Raw genomic sequence first — 22,281 nt, forward strand, 5'->3', positions numbered from 1 at the left:
CAGGAAAGCGAGGTGGTGGAGTTGCTCTTTACGTGAGAGAGCAACTGGAATGTATTGAGCTGTGCCTAGGGGTGGATGAAGAGCAAGTCGAGAGCTTATGGGGAAGGATGAAAGGGCAGGCTAGCATGGGTGACACTGTTGTGGGTGTTTACTACAGGCCACCTGATCAGGAAGAGAAAGTCGATAAGGCCTTCTACAGACAGCTGGAAATAGCCTCACGATCCCAGGCCCTGGTTCTCATGGGGGACTTCAACCAGCCTGATATCTGCTGGAAAGACAACACAGCTAGGCACAAACAGTCCTGGAGGTTCCTGCAGAGCATTGGTGACAACTTCTTGACMCAGGTGGTGGAGAAGCCAACAAGGAGAGGTGTGCTGCTGGACCTCATAGTAACAAACAAACAAGGACTGGTTGGAGATGTGAAGGTCGGGGGCAGCCTTTGCTGCAGTGACCATGAGATGGTGGAGTTCAGGATGCTGCGAGGAGGAGGCAGGGCACTAAGTAGGATCGCAACCCCGGACTTGAGGAGAGCAAACTTTGGCCTCTTCAGGGACCTACTTGGAGGAATCCCATGGGTTAGGGCCCTAGAAGGAAAGGGCGTTCAAGAGAGCTGGTTAATATTCAAACATCACTTCCTCCAGGCTCAAGAGCGGTGCATCCGTATGAGTAGGAAGTCAAGCAAAGGAGGCAGGAGACCTGCATGGATGAGCAAGGAGCTCCTGGCAAAACTCAACCAGAAGAAGGAAGTATACAGAAAGTGGAAAGGGGGACAGGCCACTTGGGAGGAATATAGGAACGTTGTCAGAGTATGCAGGGATGCGACGAGGAAGGCTAAGGCCCGTTTGGAATTAAATCTGGCGAGAGATGTCAAGGACAGCAAGAAGGGCTTCTTCAAAGACATCAGTAGCAAGAGGAAGACTAGAGAAAATGTGGGCCCATTGCTGAATGGAGTGGGTGCCCCGGTGACGAAGGATGCAGAGAAGGCAGAGTTACTGAATGCCTTCTTTGCTTCAGTCTTCACTGCTCAGGCCAGCCCTCAGGAACCCCAGATCCTGGAGGCAAGAGAGAAAGTCTGGAGAAAGGAAGACTTTCCTTTGGTCGAGGAGGATCGGGTTAGAGATCATTTAAGCAAACTTGACACCCACAAATCCATGGGCCCCGATGGGATGCACCCACGAGTGCTGAGGGAGCTGGCGGACGTTATTGCTAAGCCACTCTCCATCATCTTTGAAAGGTCATGGAGAACAGGAGAGGTGCCTGAAGACTGGAAGAAGGCCAATGTCACCCCAGTCTTCAAAAAGGGCAAGAAGGAGGACCCAGGGAACTACAGGCCAGTCAGCCTCACCTCCATCCCTGGAAAGGTGATGGAGCAGCTCATCCTGGAGGCCATCTCCAAGCATGTGGAGGACAAGAAGGTGATCAGGAGTAGTCAGCATGGCTTCACCAAGGGGAAATCATGCTTAACCAATCTGATAGCCTTCTAGGATGGAATGACTGGCTGGGTAGATGAGGGGAGAGCAGTGGATGTTGTCTACCTTGACTTCAGCAAGGCCTTCGACACTGTCTCCCATAACGTCCTCATAGACAAGCTCAGGAAGTGTGGGCTGGATGAGTGGACAGTGAGGTGGATTGAGAACTGGCTGAATGGCAGAGCTCAGAGGGTTGTGATCAGCGACGCAGAGTCTAGTTGGAGGCCTGTAGCTAGTGGTGTCCCCCAGGGGTCAGTACTGGGTCCAGTCTTGCTCAACTTCTTCATCAATGACCTGGATGAAGGGACAGAGTGCACCCTCAGCAAGTTTGCTGATGATACAAAACTGGGAGGAGTGGCCGATACCCCAGAGGGCTGTGCTGCCATTCAGAGAGACCTGGACAGGCTGGAGAGGTGGGCRGAGAGGAACCTCATGAAGTTCARCAAAGGCAAGTGCAGGGTCCTGCACCTGGGGAGGAATAACCCCATGCASCAGTACAGGTTGGGGGTTGACSTGCTGGAAAGCAGCTCTGCGGAGAAGGACCTGGGAGTGCTGGTGGACACCAAGTTAAGCATGAGGCAGCAATGTGCCCTTGTGGCCAAGAAGGCCAATGGTATCCTGGGGTGCATCAGGAAGAGTGTTGCCAGCAGGTCAAGGGAGGTGATTCTCCCCCTCTCCTCAGACCTGGTGAGGCCACATCTAGAGTACTGTGTCCAGTTCTGGGCTCCCCAGTACAAGAGGGATGTGGCACTACTGGAGCAAGTCCAGCAAAGGGCTACAAAGATGATGAGGGRACTGGAGCATCTCTCTTATGAGGAAAGACTGAGAGAGCTKGGCCTGTTTAGCCTRGAGAAGAGAAGGCTGAGAGGGGATCTTATCAACGTGTTCAAGTATCTRAAGGGAGGGTGTCGAGAGGATGGGACCAGACTCTTTTCAGTGGTGCCCAGTGACAGGACACAAGGCAATGGGCACAAACTGAAACACAGGAAGTTCCATCTGAATATGAGGAAAAACTTTGTCACTGTGAGGGTGACAGAGCACTGGAACAGGTTGCCCAGAGAGGTTGTGGAGTCTCCTTCTCTGGAGATATTCAAAAGCCACCTGGACATGATCCTGTGCAACGTGCTCTAGGTGACCCTGCTTGAGCAGGGGGGTTGGACTAGATGATCTCCAGAGGTCCCTTCCCACCTCAACCATTCTGTGATTCTGTGAAGCCACATTCAGTTCATCCTTCATAGCAGCAGAACACTATGGCCTTTACTCAAGGGCAGTGACCCTTTTTAAAGCAAAGACAGGTTTCGGGTGAAGGTGAGGGAAAGAGCTACCTGAGCCCAAAGACGGCGCAGTGTTTTAAGGGGAGGCAGGTCTTCCAGCATGCACAGCCACAACTGGGCTGGAGAAAACCTGCAGCCTGCCAGCAACTCACAGGACATTGGTGTCACCATCTCATTTCCGCTCAGTTGATCATATGCAGACAGCTGTGCTTCAGAAGGGAGAGCAATCCCAGTTAGTTTTCCAGGTGCTCTCCTGTAAATGGTTTTCAGGTGGTACAACCACATCTGATGGCAGCCCAGTGCTTTGTCTCTCCAAGGAAGACCTCCGTGTTCCCTTCCCTCCCCTTTCCGCTCCCACCTTACAATGGAAGAGGAAGAACATCCAGGAGACAAGAAAACACACACACAGCAAGCGTGATTGCTATTTTAAGAACGTACTTTATACAAAATAACCAATTCATATGGAAATAAAATCTACAGACCTCCAAGGATCAAGCTTTTAAAAAAGTTCTTTAAAAAAATTACCCAACACACAGTATTAAACTAACTATTGAGGTAACTGTCGCTCTTGGGGAACAAAGGTAATCAGCAGACCAAGACAAAATATACACAATATAAAAATAAATAGCATTCCCCTTTCCAGTATTGACCAGGAAAGTTCACACAACTTTGCAGCAGCAGCAGGAGAGAGAAGAGGATCCCTGACACTGTGCTCTACAGGATGGGGAGGGAGGCAGGGGCTACAGCCAGGGCTCCCAGGAGGAGGCCGACAGCGGTGCAAGGTACCTGAGCCCCGCTGGGGAGAGGAGCCCTGTGGGGAGCAACTCCAGCGAGAGCCATTTTCGCACTGAAAAATTCAGGCCATCAAAGCCAACCTTTCCTTTGCATGAAGGCTGAACGGCATGGGCAGCCCACCAACTCTCTTTCTAACTGGGCTGAAGACAAGCAACACCAGCCCTCGAGCACAACATCTCACCACCCAACAAAACACCCCAGTGCAGAGCCCCCGCAGGTCCGATTCCCCCCACGAAAAGATGCATGCAGGGTTTTGTTTTCACAGCTTGGTGCAGGAGGTCTCTGCGGCAGCATCAGCTCACCAGCCTGTTGCCCTGGGATAGTTGTAATCAGATAGTTGCAATCAGTTGATCGAGGCCAGGCTTTTGCCTCCATGGCTGCTAGACTCCCTCCCCACCCAACAACAAAAAACACAGCAACAAAAGAGCAGCCTGACCCAAAAAGAGAAAGGCCCTGTTTTCTCCTTATGCCCCCAACAGACAGATTACATTCTTTACAAACTTACAATAATACAAAAAACCCAACATCACCCAACTTCAGAAAAATGGATGTAGCGGTGTAGGCTCCTCTGCTACCTCCCCCATCAACATCAAGTCAAACAGCAGTGGGTTGCTCTTCTCCACCAAAATGCACAAAATCAGTGATGTACCTACCCCTCGCTCCAAGGCACGGCACTCCAGCACCAGGCACCCCTCTTCCACGTGCTCTGCTCTGAACCCAGGCTATGGATGAGGCTTGGCTCTTATCAACACACTTGCTTCCCTTTCTACCTTCCAGAAAGGCAGAAAATGTACCAGGTCTCTCCTGGCTATCTCAATCAACGCATCAATCACTGGGAGAGCAGAAGCATGGCATAGTCACACAGTTAAAATGCAGGGCCACAGAAAGTACCATGCTTCCCACTCAAACTATGGAGCCCCAGAGTGTGTTTTACAGCCACCCTCTCCCTGAAACAATACAGGAAGGACAAAGTTGCATTGCTGCACGTTATTATTGCTGAGAAAAATCAGGCAGTGGTGTTCAGCGATCTATCAAGAAAGAGCGATAACAGCTTTCACGGTTGTTCACAGTATATACTTAACCTAAGCTGCCTTGGAGGTAGACGCGCTGGGATCACGTGCCACAGCACTAGCGCGGGAATGCTGCATGGGGGCCAGGAGCGAGCCTTGTGCTGGTAGAGGGACAGGGTAGCAGACCCAAGGGCACACAGGACAGCACTAGTTAGCCATTGAGGACACCTTAATTTCACAAGGGGAGTAACGTGTACTCCCCACCTTCTTTCTACACGCATACGCAAAGGAGAGAGCTGGCAAGTTCAGCCTTCGGCCTTTCAGCTCGTGTGGGCAGTGAGCTTTCACCTTTGCATTTGACAGCAACTGACTGCAGCAAAGTGAGCAGAGAGAAATAAACTTGAAAATCAGGAAGCAAGGAGAGGGAAAATATTGGTGCATGACAGAAAAGGGGGTCAGATGACCTTCCAGACTAAAAGTTGAGGCCCAAGCTYCTGTAGCTGTCTGGCTTCAGAAAGGGGGACCTCTGTCCTGACATTACTAACAGTGTTTGAATGCAGTAGGCGCCTGCTTGCCTCTCACTGATTTGAAGGCCAAGAGTCTGTAATGGCCATCTGGTCTAACCTTGTCCATAACAAGGGAATTTTGCCCACACAGAGTCAGTACCACTTTTATTTAAAAGATATTCCAATTACTCCCCTTCTGCAAGTGAGCCTTGTGTTTCAAAATAAAAAGGACAAAAGGACAGAGGGACTTGCTAGAGCTGGTGACAATCCCAATTAATCAGCCCCTCAGCCTCAATTAATCCTTCATCCCCTCTTTCAATGATGAATTTAGCTCTTGCTCTCTCCTGGATGCACTGTCCTTTTCTCTTTGACATCCATGTTTCAAAAACAGGAAGACCTTTGCCAAAAGAAATCTAGGCCACCGTTGCAGAATAAGGAGAAAAAAAACCCTAAGCTGACACAAGGCCAGCAGTGTTAGCTACAAAACACTCCATGGTTTCTAAAATACTGCAGGTTGAGAACAGCAGAGCCAGGACAGATCACTGTCAAAAGGGTTTCAGCATCACACAGCTTGTTACACCTGAGCTTTTAAGATATACTTGGATGTTATTTTGCAGTTTCAAATACAGACACCCTGTCATGACTTTCCTTGCTCTAGGGGTGGACTGAGCCTTGCTCTTGTCATCCAATAGCTCCTATTCAGAGACAGCTGGAAATGGATCCCCCCTCCCAGCTCTTTTTCAGAGCAGTGGGCTGGAGAGGGAGGTGGGCAGTGGTGAGTGAAAACCAGAAYGCTTAGTTCATTATGTGCTGGTTAAAAGCGTTTTCCTTCCGCATGGGCGGCAGGGGTCCTGCCAAGCCAGAATGTGCTTTACCCCCATCTGTATGTTAAACAGGTACAGATGGGGAAAGGCTGGAAGGTCAACGTTTGAGATGCTTTCTCAGCTACAATAAGCACACGCTCTTAAAGCTTGTCACATGATCTGCAGCTGCAACACTACTTTCATAGCCTGCTATCTCAATCTTGGCCTTACAGAAAGGATACAGCACTCACACACTTGCTGTTCAACCACTAGCACCAGACTTAAAGCAAAACAGGAATTCTGCAAGAGCACCTTCTCTACCACCAATGCACTGCAGTAAAAACTTTTTAATGGGTAGCTCTTATTAAAAACAGACCCAGTTGCATGGTTGCTATGCAATGAGAGGAACCAGTGGCAACTATACCATTACGGATTCTCCTGCTTGTTTTCTCCAAGCTACCCCTTGGGACAGCGGTTCCTAGTCACTTAGTTGAGCACCTTCTCCAAAACTCCACAATGCATATCACAGCACCAAGGTGTCTCCTCAGAAAACAAAAGCAGAACAAAGCTGACAAGAGCAAAGCAATAACCCTGGCTGATCATAGAGATGTGCAGAAGACTGACTGAGATGAGTAGAGGAGGAAAATGAAGGTTGTCTAATTATACTTTCATTTTAAATGGAGAAGTGTTGGGGTGTAAAAAGAGAGAGAAACTTCAGGAAAACTGTCTCAGTCAGCATAATGGGAGACAGCCTCTGTGACTAGCTTTCAGATAAGACATTGAGAAGCTGATAGTTCTCCAAGACCCCGAGAAACCACACTTACAAAAATACACACCACAAATTTGTTTCAGAAAGTCTGCATGGGAAAGTCATTTGGCAGATCAGAAAGAATTAGAAGCTGTTCCAAGAAAAGTGTCTTCATAAACTTTAAAGTCACAAATCAAACAGTTGGGCCTTGAAACTTCAAATTTACTTTCCTCTTTTGTCCTCTTCATTGTAGACTGGTGTCTTAGATTGCTACTGAGTGGTTTGGTGGCTAACACCATGGAATTTATAAACTCCAGACTTCTGCTGGACACAGCTAAAAATCACTGTGAAGCCTCAGTTACTGGTCTTAAAATACTTGGTTGAATTGCCAGGGCCTATATTGCTTATGATGTCCAAAGCTACCAGAGTCCCATGGGAAGTTGATACAATGGCATTTATAATGGCATTCCAGCATCTAGGGAGCTTGTAAACACACTATACACTGCTTGCAAAGGAGGAGGCAGTAGGGAGAGCAAGCAGCTAAAAAGCTAGAGTAGCGCACAAAGCTTTTCTGAGAACATAAGAAACTTTTAGCATGCTTAAGCATGGACAGAATCTTATTTGTTCAACATATTATATAGTCCTGTTCAACAAGAAATCTGTAATTATAGCAAAACACATCCTGCATATAGGGAAAAGTAATAGCTACAAGAAATGTTCCCAAGTCACTAGTTCAATATGCTTTCTGAAGAAGGACCAACTGGTTATATACTATATTACAGCAATGCTGGGGGATGATAAAGAGGGGTTCCAATCACAGAGTCCAGAATTTCTCTGTACTGTGTTAAAATATTACTTAAGATAGTGTCAGTCTTGACAGTCAAAATCCAGGATATTTTAAAATGCAGCTATGTTTCTCCTGCACTGTATACCAACCCRTGGGAAAAGCACCACTCTGTACATACAGAGCTGCCATCTTACTCTCTTCTAAATCTCTCCTTAAACCTGTCTCTGTCACAATATCTACAAATCAGTCCTACACAGCAGGGGTTGGAAATCCATGAGCTGTAAAATTCAGGTTTTCTGCTTCTCTCTGTACATTTCTGTTGGTCCTCCATTTTAGCAACTCACTCCCAGCCACTGTGACCTCTCACTGTGAGGGGCAGGAATTTCTATGATTTGTTTAGATTGTACCTCGTGAGATGGAGCTCTTGATTTTTTTGGGGGAAAAAAACCTCAAACATTTATGAACAAAACATTTGAAAGTCTGGAAACTCAGAGCTAAGATTCCACAAGCAGCTCTCTAATCTTAGCAAGTTCTATCCCTACAGCCCAGTCATAGTTCCCCCTACACTATATTAGTACTTTTTTAATAGAAACCATGTGTCCTCACAATAGCAGCTTGTTAGTCACTGTAATGAGAATTCAACAAATTCTACATCAAAAGCCATCTATCCAGAAATCCTCCCAGGAGTCAGCTTCACTACTCTGTGTTTCATCTACCATCTACATGTCAAAACCTTCTCCCAGATTTCCATTTTGTCGATGGATTACACCATACAGGATCCTTAGGATATCTATCACTATCTGACACTACACTACCCTCTCTTGACAGACCACAAGCAATTCTTGCCTTCCTTACTTCTCCTCTGTTTTGATCTGGGGTTGATACTCATCCAGATACCATGACCACTAGAACCAAGTGCCAGTTCCAGATGAAGACCCAGAGTGCTTCAGCTTGTTTTGTTTAGCTTCTAAAACCTCCTGTTCCACAAAGTTCACAATAAGCTGAAAGGCACTACAAATATTTGGGTAACTCTGTGATAGAGAAGACACAGGCTGAAGTATGGCAGGGGTCATTTGCAGAATCTACATTCACGTTTCCAGAATTTCGAATACTTTGCTACAGGTTATATTTTACATTTCCTCCATTTTTAAATGTGCTTTAAAAAAAGAAGCAACTGTTTTCTCTTTTGTCCGAGGTTTGTTATCCTGAACAGCAAATATATTTGCACAGCTTTTAATAAATACCTATTACTGTTTCAGTACCTCCACTCAGTGAATGGCACTAAAAACTATACTCAGATCTACATTTCCTGGTGGCTGGGGTACTTCTGTAAACCCACCACCAGCCATTGCGCCAGCAGAAGACCCTCAGACCTGGGATGAGTCCAAACAAGCCACAGCCTTGTTCTTGGCTACGGAGAGCAGTTGCTTGCCTCTCATTCCAAGGACAACCTTCCAGACTATGCATTCCAGTCTACACCAATCCACTAGTGACAGCTGCTCCCTGCTTGATAAACACAAATGAAAAAACATCGAAAAATCTCCCTTTAGCAATTTAATGGCATCTATAACTGGGTATTTTAAGCAATTCACATTATACTCAAGTCTTCCTTTGGGGAGGAACCAGCTAAACCAGGCACTCCCTGGACTAAACAGAACAGCTATAGTTCACAGGCTGGCTGCAGCAGGGTGTAAGGAGAACTGAACTGATAAACGCTTGTGGGAATAGCAATAAGTTGTTTAATTCCTGTTAGGCTTGGAAAATACTTTGGCCCTACCCAGCTCATCAGAGGCAAAAGTACTGTAGTAATGGAGCAGTAAGACACATTGGTAGGACTGGCACTGACATGATAGCCCTTCCTCATCCTGACTATTTCAAGAAAGAATATTCCTCATCTTTTAGGCTTTTTGCATTTCCAAAAGCTTATGACAGAAGGAGTAATGGCCCAGTCAGATGCTACGCACAGTTTGTTCAGCTATGCCTACACATGGTACATTTATGCAGCAGGACAAAGGTGTTGCAGTAGCGCACACTAGCACAAATCCAGCTAGTACAGGTGAAGGCACCAGTGAAGACAACAAAGCAGCCAGAAAAATTCTCCCGAAACCCAGAGATGAAGACCTTCCTCTAGTTGGCAGCATAGACTACGTGGCATGCTGCTCTGTCTTCATCTCTGCTGCCACTTGTGCCAATGGGAGCACAATTTGGCTGGCACATTAGCGCATCCTTATTTTCCTGTACCGCTGTCCCTGTAGTCCAACCTGCAGCTGACACTGGGGCTGTGGCCCTGACAGATCTTGCTGCCCAGTCTTGCAGTGGAGCATSTCCACCTTGTTTTACCCCAACTCTGTCCCCAAGAATATTCAGCTGTGTTTGCTTGTTAGCTTTAAGATGTGGATAAATATCTGCAGATGAGATTTCTACTGAACCCATTGGTCAAAGTTATGTTTGAACTTCAGTTTCTGGCTAAGAATGCGAGTTCAGGCTCCCCAGTTGCAGTATGGCTGGTGAGGAAAGTCCCTTCAGACTGGGTATAGCCTATGAAGGAAGCTGCCACTAGCACTGTAGTACTTGCTGCCACGGTATCAATAATAATAAATGCATTCAGTGAACCCACAGCCTTGTGCACTCAACTCAGGGACGCAGCCCTCTCCTCGCTGCACATGCCGAGCCATTGCACCTCTCCGTTTGGTCTCAAAGCAATGCGTTCTGATTCACCCATGACTTGCAAACACCAAGGCCAACACCACAGGCCAACAGATGGCTTGCACTGCAGCAAACAAATCATTCCCCCCAAGCAGCTTCATGTTCCTGTTCCACATGCAAACTAGAGTTGTTGGGAATCCCGGGGTACCTTCTGCTCTGCTGTTGCTAAGAAGGAAATGTAGCCAAGGGACAGTGAAAGAAAAAATGGGGACTCAGCTCCCCTTCCTAAGGCAGCAAGGGATTACAGATTTGCACAATATTTGTTCTACTATGGACAGGTGCTGCTCCACACCCTAGCTGTCCTAGTTTCACCTAAAGAAGTCTAAGATGACCAATTATACCATTTTCCAGTTTCTAGAGCATAAATTACTGCTATCAGAAAGGCAGGGAGAGGGGTACTGCACTAGCAGAAGGGACAATGCCATGAGTGTCCTGTCCTGGTTTCAATTCCTGGTCCTGGTTTCCTTGTTCCCCCATGATGACAGGAGCTGGAAGTGCACTCAGGCCCTGGATCCAGGGGGCAGATGTGGGGGTGAGGGGGAAAGGAGGAAGAAGAGAAGAGAAAGAGAAGGACACACTATGCTCCTGAGCAATTCCTGCTACTCAGTCAAACAACTATGTTATGTCTCAGTTGCAGAGGACAGGAAGGACAGCAAGTCGTCATCACACATTCCCTCATCTCTCCCCACTCCCCCCTATCCTGAAAGATTTCAGTGTGACATGATTGTAAACAGTTAAGGATTCCTCCAGTGCTAAGCCCACTACAAGCTGGGCCCACCCCCTCCCCCATTATGTACAATACATTCACCAACAACAGAAATTTATTTAAAAAGGCAACAGGTTAAATTCTGTAAACTGGATCCAGCTCCAAAACACACACGTTAATACTACAAGTAAAATTCCATCATCGTCCTCTTCCACCCTGAAAAATATACCTGAGTTTAGCAGTCAATGAAAGTTTCAATCCCCCACCCCCGCCCTCCCCACTCAAAATATCCCTCAAACCCTGAATGAGATGCAGTCTCCAGGCATGGAAAGCCACCAGTTTGGGATGCTTCCCCCGCGGTGGTGAGCCAGCTGCTCGGCCAGCTGGGGGCCCGGCCCCGCTCTGGGTTTCCAATGCAAAAGCCATTGTGGCACCATGTTCCACAGCCCCAGGAAGCTCCGTGCTGCTTGGGTGAGGGGAGGGTGGGAGGAAGGCTTGCCCCTCCTCCCCCCTGTCCAAATCACGTGTGGCTTTCGTCTTCTTGAGGGTCTTCCTTCCTTGGACTAGCTCTGGAAGAGGAAGAACAAGTGTTGGGGCAGTTTTACAAAGAAATAGTCTCATGATTTCATACAACTACACAGCAACACATAGCAATATTTGTTAGCTCAGGCTATGGTTTATAGTCAGCTACGACAACAGAGACATCCCCAATTCCTCTGCATAACAGTGAGTTCACTTCCCAGCTTTCTCCAGTGCTTTCCACTCTTAGCAAATACTTCACTCCTTTAAACGATGGAGAGAGAAAAGGTTGGCATCTGAACCCTGTTCTCTTTGGTGGTCCTTACTTGATCCAGAGACAACGCTGATGGTTTTTGTGGCGTCAACTCTTCCCGGGACATGGTTGCTGTAGGCATCTTCGGGAAGGGAACTTGAGCCTGATGCATTTGCATTCTGGAGCCAGGTTGAATGGAGAGAGAATTTTAGCACACAAACATCAAGAATAAATCCCACCTACTTGGCCGAATGCAAATCATTTACATACAAGCACACATTTCACATGCATACTCTTCTTTCTGGCTTTACCCCAAAACACAAACTTTAAATCCATCCCCATCTCCTCCAACAGATGACTTAGTTGTAAGCCAAGTCTCCTGAATACTGGAAGAAGGGAATTCCTTTATTTCCTTTTTCTCCACACCTGCCTTACAAGGTAACAGTTTACYGTTCAAGTCACATAGTGGGAACTATGACAAAACAGTAACAGTAGCAGCATATTTATATAATCTGAACATGGAATTTTTGGAATAGCAGAATTTTCCACTTGGGAATAAAACGTGTTATGCAAAATCTCAGCGAGAACTAATTTTCTTTGAGAGAATTAATTTTCTTTGGGGGAAATTTGAAACAGAGAGGAAGAACAAAGGAAGAGGAGGGGAAAAAGGAGGTGACATTAAAGTGATTGGTATTGATAACAGGAAGCTAACTTCCACTTGAGTTAGCTATTCTGCTCCATTTTGAAAAAGATGCAATGAAATTCTTGCAAAACAGCAAGAGCCCATTTGCTTAGGAGATGTGCAACACTGGACAACGCATTAAGAAAATACTGTCAGATAAAACAAAACTGCGGTACAGGGATGGACTGAACAGGCTAACAGGTCTCCACAATTGCTAATGTTGCTTGTTTTAAAAAGCTGCAATGAGACTCTTTTCAGCTTGTAGAAAGGTTTAAGAGAGTCCTCTTACTCCAAGGGCCTATGAGTAATCTGTTAGCCTTTCAATAGCACCTGCCAGCTCCTCCAGTTTCAAGTCAGGGCTTTTCAAGGATATCCAACACTTCTTGTCACCCTGGTGTCACCCTCCTCCCACCTCACCTTCTTGCCGAAAACACAATCTTACCCCGATGATCTATACAAGTCCTGGGGTGGCCCCCCCATGCCACCTCCACTGCCTCTCTGCTCCATCAGCAAGGCCTGAAAATGGCCTATGTTCTCCTCTCGGCAGCGGTACAGGGGTCCCTCCTGAGAGAGGCCATTGGCCTGTCCAGGCACTGGGTGATGGGACAGGTGAGCATTCACGGGTGATCCATATGTCCGGGGCTGGAAATGACTGGCGGGATGCCGGGATGCATATGGAGGGCCAGTCTGTAGCATTACCCCATGGGGAGGGAAAGCCGATGGGCCAAATCCCATTCCCGAACCCAGGGGTGGTGGGGGAGCTCCGTAGAGGAACTCTCCTGCTGCCACCGAGCTTTGCCTCTTCGTGGCCGCATTGTGGTTGTCCAAATCAAGGAACTCTTTGGGACTCTCTGGCCTTTCCTGGGATTCTTCGGACTTCTCATCTTTAGGCCCCAGATCCTGCCCGTCACTCGGAGAAACCTCTTTGGCACTCGCTACGTCCATGCGGTTTGGAGAAGCCAGGGCAACGCTCAGTGCCTCACAGCCCTGCAAGCTGCTCATGTTCCCCCGGTCGGAGAAAGGAGGTCTGGCCAGGGGCGGGTGAGTGGGCAGGTGCCCACTGGGACTGGCCTGGGGATGGAGAGGCCTCTGCCAGTCCGAGTAGCCTTGTGGACAGGCGTAGTATGGCGGTCGCTGGTAGTGGTGGTAGGAAGGTTGAGGCTGGGGCTGATAGGGGTACGGCATGCCCTGGGGAGGGCGGTACCGGGGGAAGACGCCAGGATGGGTGTTGCTTGGCTGGAAGCCCCGTGATGGAAAATGCTGCGGATGAGACACTGGCGGTGGCTTCCCACCCATCACAGGGCTAAACCCTTGCAGGCCTGGATTGACGTGGTAACGCGCGGCTGAATTTGGGTATTCCAAACCGGGCATGTAGAGAGGGTGGAACTGGTTTGGGGCGGCCCCCATGGAGCCTGTGTCCATGCTGGGGAGGCCGGTGCTCTGACCCATGCAAGGCACGGATGCATCGGGCAAAGCCTTCCCCCCACCACAGAGAGGCTTCTCCAGCAGGTTTGCAGCTATCCCCTTCCCTTCTGTGCTGCCTGAGAGCCCTTCGCCCACAGCCCCGTTCTCGGGCATGGGCCCTCCTCTCTCAGAGGTGGGCACAAGGTCCTTCACGCAGCCCTGGGTGCCTGGGCTGGCGTAGGTGCTCTCCACTAGCCATGCACTCTTGCTCTGTGCTGCCTTCAGGTCGTTTTTCACTCCAGAGCCGTCTCCTTCCCCATCTGGGGGCAAGGTGCGCCGGGTGCACTCCATGGGCAGTGGGGCTTTGGGATGAGGTAGGAATTTAGCGTAGGCCCCGTCGGGAATGCCGATGCACTGAGCCTTCTCGTCCATGCCGGTGGGCGGCTCCACTGGAAAGACAGAGGGAAAACGTTGCCCCTGGGTCTAATTTTGGAAATCAGCCCTCTCTGCCCAACATACATGTGCTTACTCATGCTCACCCAAAGCCAATTTGCCAAAGAATAATTCCTGTCAATTTAACCAGATTTACCAAAATAATCTCACAATATCTACTTTTGGTAGGAAGGACAGCAGCCTCTGTCATTCTGGGTCTCTTAACATCCTCTTTGCTTCTGATCCCAGCAAAAATTTGCTGGGCAGCACTGTCTGACAAATCCCTAATGTTCGGATAGAGAAAGCATCCCACTTTAACTGTGTAAAAATGGAAAAGAAAGAGAGTGACTTTCTAAAATCATGAAGGCATTTTCACCAAGGACCAGGTAAGTACTACAAAGTCTCTGATAACCCATCTTCTACTCAAACTTCTCTATGGGGCTATCAGGGCATGGCACTACACAACTGCTAGGCAGATTCTGTGGGGTTATGGCCTCCCTCCCACTTCCGACATAAAATCTTTCTTTCAGAGTTCTTTAAGGATTCTGAATTGTGTTTTTGCAAAGTCAGGCAACCTTTAATAGCTTGTTCTTTTAAAACAACTCTTTAAAAATTGCTCATAAGGTTGCAGCTCTCTTGGAAAGATGACATGTGTGGACTGAATCCATAGGATTGCCTTAAGATACAGAGCCACAATGGTTTGCAAACACCAGTAAATCACACCTGCACCAGACCAGCATTGCACATGTGGGTTTGGTCTGACACATGGGTGTGCAGAGACTGCCTAATGGAGAGGCAGAGTGGGGAGAGACCACAGGATCCACATAAGAGTGAGGTAAGAAGCGGAGGTAACGACAGCTCGATTTCAGGCTGTGTTGCCCCTTCTGGTCCACAAACCCTGCCTACCCACAGCTTGGGCAAAAGCACTACCACATATCAAGATACTGCAAAGCCCATCACTGCCATATTTCGACCACTGTGATTTGGAGATGCAGCTACTCTGCCCTGTAATCACTCAAAGTCCTCCCCCAGTCTCTGTTTTATATCTAGCACAGTTAAATGATAATGAGTTTTAAGCAATGCCCCACAAGGAAAGACTTTCCTCTTAGTGCATGACACACAAGGGACTGATAAAAGATACAAGGTTTTTGATCTCAAGTTTACCAGCTAGAATTAATGAAAAAATACTTTTTTTTTTTTTTTTTTAAATCTCTGGGGTTTTTTGATCTCTAGTCTAGGTTTGTTTTATTTTTAAGTTTTTTTTGATCTCTAGTTTACCAGCTAGAATGAGTGAAATTCAGCTAGAAAGAAACTTCTGGTGGCACATATGACACACTGCCATCCCATCTAAACTGACATGGCTGTTCAGTGGTTTTCTGGCACTCCTCTTTCATGAAGATTTTGAGATGTTAAGCTCATGAGGCACGTGTGCATTTCAGAGGAGAAGCCATACTGACATATACCAAAAGAACTGTATTTAAACCATTTATTCACATGTCTTCTTTCCTACCTAACTCTTCGCAGATTCAATTTTTATATTAACTCCAGCTGAGCCCTAGAAGTATTACAGACTATGCTTTGCATTTGCCCCCAGTGGCACACTGATAACTGCCAGGTATAACTGAGACAGAAGAGACCTTTGGCATGCTACTGTTGGTGCCCTGGCAGCCAAACAAAAAAGTCTTAGAAAAATCCTAAGCAATGGCTGAAGCATAAAATATATTCCAATTCAGATTAAAAAAAAACCAACCCAAAACAAAAAAACCCCAGACATGCCTAAGAACTATGTCTCCACAATTATTTAATCAAGAGTTTAACTCTTTTCTAGAATAAAACTTGTTTTGTTGCTCAGTCTCATCCAGTATTTAAAATGGACTCAGGGTAAGTCTGAAAGTCAGGGCATATATTTCACTTCTCTAGTGGTGCAAGTCCAAATAAAGCCACGTTTGCAGAGAAAGCTTTTGCGCATCTGCAACACCACTAAGTTTGGGACCCTAAGAGATTGGAGGCCAAGAGCAGGAATGTTTTCCCCAGCAAAGCTGGTCTGGAGGTGCTCCCTCCTCCTCCTCAGTGGCACGCAACACATGCTGGGTGCAGCTCCCAGCCCTACAGCATAGCTCCTCACTCCCCAAGGCACACGTGTGGCTGTTTGTGGGGTGCTGCTGTACGCACAAAGAACATGCACAGAATAGCATGAGCTGCACTTGCTGTTCAGATCCTGAACAAATCCTGGCAGCAGCAGGACAAGAAGAGAAGCCTCTTGATGGCTTTCAGCCAACGCCTCTCTCTGGCAAGAGGCAATCAGTGGGCAGAGGGTCCACCAGAGCATGGGAAAACACGGTGCCATGTAGGAGGGCAAGTAGCAGATGTGTGAGAGCAAACGACGGCGAAGCGGGTAATGCACATGGGCAGGGAAAGCGCAAAGCTACAGGCAGGGGCTGCCTGCCCTGGCAGATGAGCTCAGCATGAGAGGAGTTACCTTGGTTGCTCTCCAGCTCCATGGTCTGACCGGTCTGCTCCTGCGAGTTCCCATTCCCCATGATGGGTTTTGGGGGCTGCATGCTGGCGGATGCCACGTGAGCCAGCTGCGGAAAGGGCCCAGGGAGGTGTGGGGGGGGTGGCTGGCGAGGGTGGTAAGGCACACCCGGTGGGCACACGCGGGATGACAACTGCTGCATAGCAATCATCTCCGGACTGTCCATCATGGAGTCCCCGCCCTGGCACCCTCTTTGAACCTGAGGTGGCCCCCCAAACAGAGAGGCTGGCGGCTGTGGCATCCGCTGGCCAGCGGCTTTCCCAGGTGGTCTGATATATCCTGAGGGAGGAACCCCATGAGGTAGGAAATTTGATTGCTCAGACCACTGGCTAGGAGGCAGAGGTGGCCTTATGGCCCGGGGGTCCATCATGTGACTCAGGGCGCGAGGCTGGAGAGAGGGCCCTGGTCCCAGGGCGGGTTTCTCCTCGGGCCCCAGGGTGCCCTGGCCGGCAGCGCCGTGGCTGCCGTTCCACAGCGCCGGGTGTGCACGGTTCAGGTACTTGTAGGGCCTGTACATGTGGCCCGGGGGGACCTCCGGGCTCTCTGGTGGCTGCATGGGAGGCCCGTTGTGCCTCGGAGGAAGAAATCCCTGCTGGAACTGTGCYGGCGGGTACACGGCTTCGGGAGGGGGGCCGCTCATCCGCCCAAGCTGCAGGGCTCCGGGCCGGGGGCCGAGGCCAGCGACGTGCGTCGGTCCTGCACACACCTGCTTCTCAGAGGTAGCCAACCTATGTCCTCGGTGTTCGTTCAGTCCCACGGCTGGCTGGGGGGAGAGATAGAGAGAGAAGGGGTGGGTTTTAATGAGAGCTGTCACACCGCAAGAGTCACAGGAAGAAACAGGAAAGGACTGATGGGTGCCAACTGCTCCCAGGAGAAGTGATGCCACTGGTGTGGCCTCTTATGAAAACAGACCACGGCATTTCTGAAGGCTTTTACCTGCATGGCAAAGTGCTGGTGCTGCTGAACCGGATCTCCAGGATGGGGTTCTGGGACTCGCGGTGAGCCATACAATTTAGTTGGATCTGATCCGCGCAGAGGGCCAAACGTCCCTGGCACGGCTGGTCTCTGGGGGTGGTGTGAGGAGAAATAAAACCACTTGTGAGATGCAGCAAAGCAACAGAGCGGCTATACGTAAGGGGAAACTAGGACTGAAAGAACCTCACAGAAAAGCGGACAGGCTTTTTGGAGATCCCATCGGGTTATAGACCAAGGGGCTTTCCTACAAGACAGCACAGCTCCCTACCAAAGAGTCACCCTCATTCACATCCCAGCCACTTGTCCCTGCGCTTAGGCCTCGATATATTCACCTCTCACCTATCTAGTTGGAAACAAGCAAGAAGATTGGAGAGGACAGTGGTTAGCTCCAAGGAGAGGAGCAGATCTCAAGAGTATGAGTTCATCAGGAAATGAGCAGAGTGAGGGGGGAACACGCTGGATTTCTTTCAAAATACTTGTTGGCTCCACCTCTCCTGCTGGCTCCCACTATTTGCATCACAAGAGTCGCTCCAGTAATTTTGTTTGACTTCCACCTAAAAAAAGGGAGTAGCCTGGATCTCTGAGGAGCAGCTGATACAGCATGCCACACGTCACTGACACCAGACGTCACTGGTTAAATGGAAAGGACAGTAAAGGATGGGTGAGGAACAGTCCGTAGGGCAGGCAGAACAGGTGGCACTCAGAGAAGAAATGTCAGGCTAAACAGAGGTCACTACAGCAGTCCAGGGTGGCCTTGCGTTTAGTTTTGTTTACTGCTTTTATAAATACTCAAAACACGAAGTGCAGTAGCACACAGATGGCACAAAGTTACCAGGCAGCTGTAAACAATTGAGACAAAAGAAGACTGGCTTGTTCAGCATCATAAAACGGAGGTTAAAAGAGGGAATGTGACTGCTTTACAGGCATAATGGGGTAACTCACCAAGGAGAGAAAAGAGGTGGGGGACAGTGCTGGCTCAGGCATGCATGGGTGCATGCTGGCCACGCAAAAAGTTAGCAGACTCTTCCTAACTAGTGAGGTATCAATCTGGAACAGCCTCCCACTACAAAAGTAGCTACTTTTCCAGCCCTGGCTACTCTTAAGATGGACTGTATTCTTTTCAATCCTCTTTTCCCCCAGAAAGCTACATGGAGACCTGGGAAGAGTGAGCTGAATCAGTTTAAATCTTAGGGCTGAAAAGCTTAAGTTCTAAAAACCATAGTTTTGACTCTTAATCTCTTGGGAAAGACTCTTGCCACACAGTGGGGGATTCTACAGAAGACAGTTTTATTCTCTTTTACCTCCCTCCATGCACCTGATCGGTGCAAAACAGCAGAAACCACTCCTTACCATCTGGCTGGGATGTGGCACAGGGCTGGGCATGCTGCCGTACTGCAGCGGGCGAGGGAAACCTCGTCCATTGGAAGGGCCCACTTCCCGAGCAGGCTGCATTGGGTTGCCACTTGGATCCTCTGCAGAGGAGGAGGAGAAGGAGGAGGAGGAGGAGGAGGAAGAGGAGGAGGAAGCAGGAGCCCTGGAAGTAGCTCGATATGGTGGGGGTTTCCCTCCATTTTCCAGGCGTTGCTGCCTCTTGCCTGGTCCCTCTGACTCTCGCGACCGAGTCCAAACACTGCCAGTGCTGGAGCGGCCAGTCCTCCGGCTCCTCTTCTCCCGCCTCCCATCCTCTCTGATCCAAAACTCCTCATCTGTGTCTCCATCTTCCCCAGGGAAGTGCTTCATCATTGCTCGGTGGAAACATCTCTCCAAGTTGTAGGCCATCTTGGTATATTCTGTAGTCAAAAAACCCCCAGCAACATCAGGGACAGAGCCTTACAGAGAGGAACAATTATACAACATCAGACTTTCCTCATTTCTAATGTTCCACATTCAGATAAAACATCTTCCGCTCCTACAAATTTCTTTGAGGAAGACTTTTGTTTGTAACTAACCCACTTTTGTTTATGTTCTTAAATTTAATAAGCAACACAGCATCAGATCTGTTCAGTAACCCCACTGGAGGAGAGGCACAAAGGCATGACAAAATAGCATTAGTGGCCTGATTTGCACAGTCAGCATTAACCTAGTGTTCCAGAGTAGTGCCAAGATTTACACAATGACAAACACCACCTCTGTTTGCAGAGATGCATGACCTGCACAGTTAGCCAGCAGAAAGCCGAGAGAAGAAATGTTAATTTCCAGCAATGCTATCTGATTACAGTCAAAGGCTTTTCTTGGACTGGTTCAAATCTCCGCTGCATGCTACAAAATGGAAAAATCAACAAAGAGATTTCTCTCTGTACAGTTTCTAAAGCACTTGCTGACCCTGACACAAAAGCTAGTACAAATACTAGTGTATTTCCACAGGATTGTTCTGCTCAGAGAGGCTCATACTTTTCATTGAAGTGGATAGGAAGGAAAAGACATGTGAGAGGTGTTAATGGCCTTGGAACAAATGACTTTACAGTTGTTTCCACTGAACAAACCCAGAAGATCCTCAGAAAACAGAACTCTCCCTGTGGCAGTGCTGGAATGCTTTGCTTGGGGCCTACACTGACAAGCCGGGTAGCTCTAACTACCTTCCCTTTCAGGGTGGTGCTGGTGAGACACAGCCTGTAATGATGACCCACCATCTGGGAATTGATTTCTTACCTAAGCAACACGCAGAATTTTAATTGGCATAGCAATTAAATCGGGTTTTCCCATTAGCAAACTCATGCTGTTCATCCAATAGTCAAGGAATCTAAACCCCACATTTTCCATCCAAATGGCTACATGCCTGGTGCATTCCTCACTTTTTTTGTGGTATTCAAAAAAATTGGGGGCTAACCAGCCTCCTATGCTCCACAAAGTCTGTTACTCAGATATTATGAGACAAAGGAGCACACAGACACATGAAAGCACACAAAGGAAAGAGCTCACAAAGAAACAGACTTCCCTCTCTTTGCACCTTCTGCCTTCATCACCTACCACCATGGGGGTCCCTTAACATGCCAGGCCCCAGTTCGACATGACAACTGTACTAAAAACCTGGCTGAAACCCCAGGTCTTATTAAGTAAAGAGCTCCTACTCTCTACTCCTGCCTCCTGCAAATGCTCTGAAAGAGAATAAGCACCAGTCAAGTACTGGTGAGTAGGGAGAGTTCAGTGCTCGTTTTGAGTCAGCACTGCCAAACAGATGAATTTATCATCTTAGCACTCTTACCACTGCCTTCACCGTTGTACTTTAGACAGTTCCTGAACATGGTCTTCATATCGCCCACAAATTCCTCCTTGGTGCAGTACTGACCTCCATTCAACTTCTTCTCCATGCTGGATATGTCCATGGGGGCCTGAAACACAATAAAACCTCTTTTCAGTTACAGCAAGAGCAGAGGGGCTCACAAAGTTGCATATATTACTGGCTTCCTCACAGAGATGGATAGGGAGCAGAGGCTGTTCTCATGAGATGCAGCCTCTCGCCTTGCATTTCCTAGACTTGTAAGGCCAGAATGGACTACTGGAGTCGTACAGTTTGACTGTGAGGGAAACACAGTCCACAAAATGTCAAAACACTACCCAAACAGATGCATCCCAGTCAACAAAGAACATCAGTCAAGCTGGCTGGACCACTTCCCCTACCTTAATGATCTGGTAGTAGTTTGGAGCATACGATTCATCAACAGGCTCCAAGAAAGGCCAAGAGTCCTTGTGAGCCTTTACCACATCTAGAACTGGCAGTAACAAAAGAAAGGTGAACTGTTACACACTGATGCCCAGGGGATCATCGTACTTTGAAAGACTCATGCAAAGCAGAAAGCTGGGGTAGGAAAACTAACCTTTGTACATGGCTGTGAACTCATCATCCAGTTCAAAGCTGTAATGAGAAGTGCAACAGTGAATACGCAGACTTAGGACATATAAGACACGTCCCTCTTACCTCATCTTCCCTTCCACCCCATCCAGAGTGCAAATGATGTTAACAAATAGGCCTTACCACAAACACTCCTCTAGTGTGAGCCAAACCCTGATGTTTCTCAGCCTGCTCCTCAGTGCTTTCCAACCTCTCTTCTACCTCATTCATGTGAGCAACCATACTCCTCTCTGCCCCTACCCACTGCATAGGCTTCAGGATATGGGTGTGCTGCATATCCAGCTGCATACTCACAGGTCCTTGGTCCTTCGGTCCTCCCTAGTAGGGGAACTGGGATCCAAGTGGGAAAGCTCTGGGGGAAGCTCTTTCCCCTGCGCCAGCAGCCAGGCCCGCTCTTCACGAAGCTTCCTCCTCCGGGCCCGTTCTGCAGCGGGAGGAGAGACAGGTGAGAAAGTGGTTCAACACTCCTTGTCAGCAATATCTTGCAGGGAAAACTAAGGTAGCTTCTGTAACTCTCAAGAACTCCAGTGAAACACTCTAATTTTTCCGGCAAAAGTAGCAACAGCAAAGAAACAGGAGCTGAGAATACAGTGCACAATAAACATGCCTCTTCACTTTCCCTTGACCTTACCATCAGCAATTTTGGAGCATTACTGTGATACAGCTGTTCCTAGCCAGCTTCCAGACAAATTCCTGCCCATGGTGTGGTACAAAGAGAGACATTCAAGGCACAGATCAGCACTATGGAAACAGTTGGCTTGTTAAGTTACCACCCTTCAGCTGCTTGCCTCTACTCCTGTGCAGTTACAAGGGCATAAGCACTCCT

General features: G+C 48.3%; 1 protein-coding gene across 1 annotated transcript in view; it reads right to left on the bottom strand.

Annotated features, from left to right (window-relative positions):
- Positions 1 to 11,141: 11,141 nt before the first annotated feature.
- Positions 11,142 to 22,281, bottom strand: part of LOC112968288 (cat eye syndrome critical region protein 2) — a 47,231-nt gene continuing 36,091 nt past the window's right edge. Inside the window, exons 9-18 of the mRNA XM_026070377.1 lie at positions 21,750 to 21,879; positions 21,421 to 21,458; positions 21,224 to 21,315; positions 20,808 to 20,934; positions 18,956 to 19,395; positions 17,567 to 17,695; positions 16,574 to 17,393; positions 12,701 to 14,111; positions 11,650 to 11,755; positions 11,142 to 11,373 (exon numbers count right to left, since the gene is read on the bottom strand). Coding sequence (XP_025926162.1) covers positions 11,368 to 11,373; positions 11,650 to 11,755; positions 12,701 to 14,111; positions 16,574 to 17,393; positions 17,567 to 17,695; positions 18,956 to 19,395; positions 20,808 to 20,934; positions 21,224 to 21,315; positions 21,421 to 21,458; positions 21,750 to 21,879 — 3,299 coding nt within the window. The 3' untranslated portion in view covers positions 11,142 to 11,367. The remainder of the gene's footprint in view (positions 11,374 to 11,649; positions 11,756 to 12,700; positions 14,112 to 16,573; positions 17,394 to 17,566; positions 17,696 to 18,955; positions 19,396 to 20,807; positions 20,935 to 21,223; positions 21,316 to 21,420; positions 21,459 to 21,749; positions 21,880 to 22,281) is intronic.

Source organism: Apteryx rowi, unplaced genomic scaffold (genome assembly GCF_003343035.1).
Source record: "Apteryx rowi isolate R43461 unplaced genomic scaffold, aptRow1 scaffold_31, whole genome shotgun sequence".
Classification (NCBI taxonomy): Eukaryota; Metazoa; Chordata; class Aves; order Apterygiformes; family Apterygidae; genus Apteryx; species Apteryx rowi.